The sequence below is a fragment of the Anomaloglossus baeobatrachus genome (assembly GCF_048569485.1).
Source record: "Anomaloglossus baeobatrachus isolate aAnoBae1 chromosome 5 unlocalized genomic scaffold, aAnoBae1.hap1 SUPER_5_unloc_3, whole genome shotgun sequence".
NCBI lineage: Eukaryota > Metazoa > Chordata > Amphibia > Anura > Aromobatidae > Anomaloglossus > Anomaloglossus baeobatrachus.
The window spans coordinates 2,555,865-2,563,312 of NW_027441806.1; the positions used below are offsets into that span (position 1 = coordinate 2,555,865).

A 7,448-nucleotide genomic window follows, 5' to 3' on the forward strand; every position below is an offset into this window, starting at 1 on the left:
AATAGAGAAAGGAGTCAGTTCCCAATGATGAGGAAAAAACTACTAAACTTAGTGGAAAGTGATTATAAAACTCGATCACATCAGATGTTCCCACAAAGAAGGAATGGATTGTAGCTGGAAATAGTAATTTGTAATATGAACATGTTTATTTTTGTAGTATAGAGAAGTTACAGACATTGTTCAGACATGGAAATTGTGCGCTGAAAGTAATGCGGGCTTTACACGATGCGATCTATCGTGCGATTGCACGAGCAATCGTACCCGCCCCCGTCGTTTGTGCGTCACTGGCAAATCGCTGCCCGTGTCGCACAAAGTCGTGAAACCCCCATCACACGGACTTACCTGCTGAGCATCCTCGCTGTGGGCAGCGAACATCCTCTTCCTGAAGGGAGAGGGACGTTCTGCGTCACAGCGATGTCACACAGCCGCCGGCCAATAGAAGCGGAGGGGCGGACATGAGAGGGACGTAAACATCCCGCCCACCTCCTTCCTTCCGCATAGCCGGCGGGTGCCGCGGGATGCAGGTAAGCTGTGTTCATCGTCCCCGGCGTGTCACACGGAGCAATGTGTGCTACCACGGGAATGATGAATAACCGGCGCCATGTTAAATAAACAATATTTTAAAATTAAACGAGTACACGACTCACGATTTGTGAGCGATACTGCGTCGCTCGGAGGTGTCACACGAGACGTCGTGAACGATGCCGGATGTGCGTCACGAAAACCGTGACCCAGACGATGCATCGCATGATAGCTCGTCTCGTGTAAAGCCCGCATTACTGTAATGAATGGCAGATCACTAAGATTGGGAGTTAGGAAGAAGAGGGAGGAGGAATGTTGGGTATTTTGGGGGGAGGGTTGTAATACTCTTGCCAAGAAAGAGAATATATAAATATATAACAATGTGAAATGTTTGATGCACATGGAATATTGCGTTTTAATAGATTTTTAGAAAAAACGTTTATTAGTAACTGTATATATTATAATTCTAATGTAACTGCTAACATGCTTTCCCTTTCTCGTTTACTTACTTGCCTTTACTCTGACTGTTTCTTTTGTGTTTTCTTGTTCAATTTATCAAATATATATTTTCGCCCTGTGTGAATTTTTCTTAGTGGTCGATGAATTAAATTTGAGTAAAACATTTCTCTCCTTCTATGTATGATAATGGCTTCTACCCTTGTGAGTTTTGTGATGTTGAAAAAGATTGCATTTTTGTGCAAAACATTTCCCACATTCTGAACATGAAAAAGGCTTCTCCCCTGTGTGAGTTCTCTGATGTGTAACAAGACACGATTTTTGACTAAAACATTTCCTACATTCTGAACATTAATACGGCTTCTGCCCTGTGTGAGATCTTTGATGTGTAACCAGATATGATTTATGTGCAAAACATATCCCACATTCTGAACATGAAAAAGGCTTCTCCCCTGTGTGAGTTCTATAATGTATAACAAGATTTGTTTGATCTGCAAAACATATCCCACATTCAGGACATGAAAAAGGCTTCTCCCCTGTGTGAATTCTCTGATGTCTAACAAGATGTGATTTAGTTGCATAACATTGCCCACATTCTGAACATGAAAAACGCTTTTCTCCTGTGTGAATTCTCTGATGTGCAACAAGATTTGATTTAAGTGCAAAACATCTTCCACATTCTGAACAAGAAAAATGCTTCTCCCCTGTGTGAATTCTCTGATGTGCAACAAGATTTGATTTACGGGCAAAACATCTTCCACATTCTGAACATGAAAAAGGCTTCTCCCCTGTGTGAGTTCTCTGATGTTCAAAACGTGTTGATTTACGGGTAAAACATTTCCCACATTCTGAACATGAATATGGCTTCTGTCCTGTGTGAGATCTTTGATGTGTAACTAGATGTGATTTATGTGCAAAACATCTTCCACATTCTGAACATGAAAAAGGCTTCTCCCCTGTGTGAGTTCGCTGATGTTCAAAACATGTTGATTTACGTGTAAAACATTTCCTACATTCTGAACATGAAAAAGGCTTCTCCTCTGTATGTGTTTCTGGTAACTAACAGACTCTGAAGAAAATCTTCTCTCTCCTGTGTTAATTTTTTTATGGATTTTTTGATATTCTGAAGTTGAAAACTGCTTCTTTGCTGTAAGAACATTTTGATTTTGAATGCCTCTTTTGTGAGATTTATTTTTCTTAATAGCCTGTGATGAATCAGAAGGTAGGACTTGTTTAAAAGAAACTGATGATAGATCTTTGCTGTGGGGGGATGATGGTATATCTGGAATAGTGGCATTCACTTCAGTTATATCTTGTGTGATATCAAGGTCATGTGATTGAAAAATTGAAGATGTCAGTTGTGCCTCTATTCTCCTGGTACACTCATCTGCCAACAATAAAAAAAATATTGTAATATATACAAATTTAAAGATATCATTGATAAAATAGCTTGTAACACATTTACCGGCGTCCCCACACGGTCCTGCACCCTTTCCCTGCTGGGGACTCCAGCACACTTACCCTCCTAGTCACACAGTGGGGACTTCCGTGACCCTGGTCACTGCTGCCATCTCCCAGGGCCTGCACACACCATGCAGAACTCTTGGGAGAGTGCTTAGGGCGCGAGCACCTATTTTTAAAAGGCCAACGTGCCCTAACCAGGTAGTCAACCTATGACTGAGAGGCACTGGGTATTTAAGGCATCCTTCCCCTATGGAGGTGCCAGGGCAGCATGGTCTATCCTTAGAGATGTGTTGCTAGTTGTCAGCTCCATTTCCTGAGTGTTACATTGTGGGTGCGAACACGTGTCTGTATCCTAGTATCCGATGTGCTTAGCAGACCTGCTGCATCTATCTATACCAGTTGTGCTTTCCAGACCTGCAGTGCCTGTCAGTATATCCTAACCCCGACCCCTGAGGACAGCTGTCGCCATCCCAGGACTCCCTGGAGTAGCACCAAGTTACTTAGCTACCCACCTCCTAGTTAAGCCAGTGCTGCGGCCCAGTGGGTACACTCCCGCAAGCGTAACATAGCTAAAAAAACCTGCAAGTTATGTAAATTGTAAACAAAAACTGTTTACAATCTAACAGACCTCAGAGCAGGAACCAGTAGACCATGATGTTCAACCCTCTTTGTTCATTTTGCCTCCCGTATATTTTATTAAGTCATCAAATAATGTTTTGTAGGCCAGGTTATACCAAACTGCTACTCCGATAGTGGAAAAATGGAGGGTTTCCACAATGGTTGTAGCTGAAAGACTCTTGATTATAAAGAGATATGGCTTCTGTCATTTAGACTAAAGCAGAATATGGTAAATGCTATTTAATTACTATATTTTGCGGTATTTTTTTTGTTTTAAGAGCATTGAAATGCAATGTTTGATCACTTCTAACTCTTTTACATTTTTGGCGAATTTCAGGTTTGTTTGTTGTTTTTTTAATAAATGCAAAACAAATTATTCTAACAGTACAAGTAAGATAAAATACAAATCTCAGAAACACTGAGATCAGATTAAAAGTAACTCATCACCAGATTTGGCCCCTATAAGCTGCAGCCACTACCAATAGGCTCTTAAATTCAGCATTCTAGAATACTATATATAAGAGTCTATGCTGCTCTGTATAACATAAAAAAGCACTTTTATAATACTCACCTAGAGGCGGTCCGGTCTAATGGGTGTTGATGGTCTCCGGTTCAGTGAATTCTGCCCAGCTTCATGTGGACAACGCGTCCTACGTCATCCACACAGGCCGGTATTGCAGTCCTTGCGGATGGTAGTTCAAAGTATTGTAGTGCGCATGCACGGGCAGTCTTAAACCTTTCCTTTCACCTGCGCATGCCATTACTTTGTCCTGCCGTTAGCAGGGCAGATCAAACTGCACCTGCACAGGACTGAAATGCCGGCCTGTGTGGATGACATAGGACACATCATTCATACGGGCCTGAGAACAAGGAGAACGTACATCTTAGTAGAGGAGGCACCGGACTGGAAAGCAGTAACACTCATCGGACCAGACCACCCCGTAGGTGAGTATAATAAAAGTGTTTTTTACATTATACAGAACGGCCTGGGCTCTTATATACAGTATTCTAGAATGTTGTATGTAAGAGCCAACAGGTGATGGCCGCAACTTATAGTGACCAAATCTGGTGACAGGTTCCCTTTAACATTACAAAGGTGTTATCATGTAAAAGTGACAGATGTCAGATTGGAGAAATGGGGCCTGGATAGGAGCTGAAAACTGTCTGCAGTGGAAAGCCATGAAATAAGAGCGGCTTTGGTACTAACTACTATAGAGAAAACTGTGACTATAGACAATAACACATCTACTAAAATGACCGCCCTCCACCCTGACAGCCTTGACCGTCAGTGATTTAGTAACTAGAGGGGACACATCTGGAATAATTACAGTATGTGGCTCGGGGGCTCTCGGCAATCCAAGCTATTGTAGGGGCCAATATCTTCTGTCAGATGAGTTTCTTGAAGAAATATTGGACATTTAACTTTTTTCCTCTCGGACTCCACAATGGACGGCTGCAGTACAAGGTTTTATATTATGGACATTTGTAGAATTCAGAGAAAATATCTTTCAGGATCTTGAAGATAGAAATATCAGAACTTTGAGTGTTAATTACTTTCCTTCTTTTTCTAATTAAATTTTGGAAATCCTGTGGGTGGGCTGCCCGGCCTCCATGTACCCACTGTGGGATAATCCTAACCTCCCTCATATGTTACAATTACCCTGTGCCAAACTTTGGATATAAACGCCCCTATCAGCACATTCATCAGAAGGGAGAGAAGGAAGATCCATCAATAAGATGCCAGGATTCTAGGAAGATGGAGTCATCGCTCTCAGTGGGAGAAACAATAAGAATCTTGTAGTTATGATACTTATTAATGAAGAACAAAAATATAATAAATGATTTTACAAAGCAAGCTTTCCAGACTACTGAGGACTCTTCATCAACTAAAAGATTATTATGTTGTTTCTCCCACTGAGAGCAATCAATCTTTATTCACCTGGTGAACACGGCACCAAACTAAGAATCTAGGAGGTCACCAGCCTCATTACCCTCCGCTTTCTCTTAGGGGTCCACCATACTGATTAGATTCTTCTTTGCAGGTTACAGATCTGAACAGCTAAGGGTCATCATCTTCTAATTTCAGGGGATAGGATAGATCCTACCTGTAAGATCAGGCTGATACAGATCTCACTCCAACAGAAGGGCGTCCAATGTTCAAAATAATGGGGGTAGTTTTGGGTGGAGGAGCATGTGGTGGTCTAGCAGCAGAATGGTGACCATTTGATATGGCCGGACTACAACCCTGATAAATCAGCCACAGCCGGGGACTGAGAAGAATCTGTGACTTCTCTGCATTTAGTGGTCACTACTCACCTGGGCGGTTATCTGTAGGAATCTCCTCTTTACTCCGCTCATCACCCCTCACATATGTCTCTGTAGTATTAATATAGGTCAGATCTTCACTCTGAAAAAAATATTGTAAAAGTCACAGACAGATGGAGAAGTCCCATCTATGATCAGCTCTAATCCTGCCATCTCCACCGCTCTCATTACACAAGTATAACACATATAATACTGGAGGATAAAACAAGACTGAGCACAAGACCTCCACAGCCGTCTACACATCATAGGGAGATTTCATGGCACCTTCTCTCCATCTACCTGATGATCCTGAGGAACATCGGGATCTTCTTGGTTACAGTCCTGTGGGAGAAGAGGACGGGGACATCTCTCTGGTGTTGTCCTCTTACTGGATAGAACTGGAGGAGACACATACAGGGACTGAATTCATTCCTTACATACAGATAATTATAGGCCGTGTGTATTTAGTCCTGTCTATTACCTGGTGATGTGAGGGGCTGGGGAACCTCCATCATGACGTCCTTGTACACATCTCTGTGTTCTTCTAAATACTCCCACTCCTCCATGGAGAAATAGACGGTGACGTCCTGACACCTTATAGGAACCTGACACATACAATGATACAGTCACCCCCGATCCCTTCATAGCGTTACTGTATAATGTCCCAGCATTCCCAGCAGTGTCACCTCTCCAGTCAGCAGCTCAATCATCTTGTAGGTGAGTTCTAGGATCTTCTGGTCATTGATGTCCTCATGTATCGGGGGGTGAGGTGGAGGCCCCGTGATTGGGCTCAGGGGTCTTCCCCATCCCTCAGACACAGGGGCCTGACAGCGCTCACTAGAGGTCTTCTTCACTACTGTGTAATCCTGGTTATGGAGAGACACAGTAATAAATCTCACTCCAGACATTTCCAGAGTCCTCACCTCTCCAGTTCTGTCCATCTGTTATTCCCATAGATAAGAATGATGTAATGTGACGTCATCAGAATCTCTCACCTCTCCAGTAAGCCGGAAGAGGATCTCTAGGGTGAGGTGTAATATCCTCTCCGCCATCTTGTCCCTGTCCATATCCATCCTTCACGGGGCAATCAGGAGAATTCTCTTATATAGAAGATCTCCACTGAGAGGATCCGATATTGTAGGGACCTGAATGGGGAGAAGATGACGATGTAACATCATAGAGAATCCGCTGTAATAATACAATTACTGGAGAGAATAAGGGGAAACATATAATGAGAACATTCTGGGGGAACATTATACTGTGTGGGGGCAGAAAGGGGCCGAGGACCGAGGGCAGAAAGGGGCCGAGGACCGAGGGCAGAAAGGGGCCGAGGACCGAGGGCAGAAAGAGGCCGAGGACTGAGGGCAGAAAGGGGCCGAGGACCGAGGGCAGAAAGGGGCCGAGGACTGAGGGCAGAAAGGGGCCGAGGCCCGAGGGCAGAAAAGGGCCGAGGACTGAGGGCAGAAAGGGGCCAAGGACCGAGGGCAGAAAGGGGCCAAGGACCGAGGGCAGAAAGGGGCCGAGGACTGAGGGCAGAAAGGGGCTGAGGACTGAGGGCAGACGGGTTTCCTCACTTCCGGCCTCTCATAGTTGGGGCGTTTGTATCTATCAGAGGAAAAGGAACAAAATCCTCAGAATTCATAGAAATAAGCAAGAGAAAAACATCAAAATAGTCTCAGAGCTGAAGGGGTTAATGCCGCCTGCCCCAGTAATGGGGAATCTCCACACACCTCCACCTGCAGAGCCGCACACTAGATATATGGCTGCTCTGTGCTTACAGGACCAGTGATGATGTCACATGGAGGGGAGGAGTTAGGGGTCACATGATCAGCTCCTCTGGCCTCAGTGGTTGATACCTTTTAATGGCTAACTGAAAAGATGGTTATACTGAGCCTGATGAAGAGACCTGAGTAGTCTGGAAAGCTGCAATTATTACCATCTTTTCAGTTAGCCATTAAAAGGCATCAACCACTGAGGACTCTCAGTTCTTTTAAACAATTTTTTATCTCTACTGGCTAACACGGTACAAAGATATATTTTACCAGCTCCTCAGTGTAGTCCTATATTGGCGTGCACACTCTGGA

General features: G+C 43.8%; 1 protein-coding gene and 1 long non-coding RNA gene across 2 annotated transcripts; both read right to left on the bottom strand.

The window, feature by feature from the left end:
• Positions 1-285: 285 nt before the first annotated feature.
• LOC142259194 (uncharacterized) lies at positions 286-3,269 on the bottom strand. Its single transcript, XM_075331691.1, has 2 exons — positions 3,177-3,269; positions 286-2,037 (listed from the first exon to the last, which is right to left on the bottom strand). The coding sequence occupies exons 1-2, from the start codon at positions 3,267-3,269 to the stop codon at positions 1,330-1,332; spliced, it is 801 nt and encodes a 266-aa protein (XP_075187806.1). The 3' UTR covers positions 286-1,329.
• Positions 3,270-5,701: 2,432 nt separating this feature from the next.
• Positions 5,702-6,217, bottom strand: LOC142259173 (uncharacterized). The gene is made up of 3 exons (XR_012727933.1): positions 6,051-6,217; positions 5,846-5,969; positions 5,702-5,762 (listed from the first exon to the last, which is right to left on the bottom strand). It is a non-coding gene; the product is annotated as an uncharacterized LOC142259173 (long non-coding RNA).
• Between the last annotated feature and the right edge of the window lie 1,231 nt (positions 6,218-7,448).

What these genes read in the sequence shown, in the direction of transcription:
- LOC142259194 (XM_075331691.1), bottom strand. Translation starts at nt 3,269, where the DNA reads ATGACAGAAGCCATATCTCTTTATAATCAAGAGTCTTTCAGCTACAAC. An exon ending in ACTATCGGAGTAGCAGTTTG is followed by an intron (nt 2,038 to 3,176) that starts GTATAACCTGGC and finishes AGAGTCTGTTAG; the next exon opens with TTACCAGAAACACATACAGA.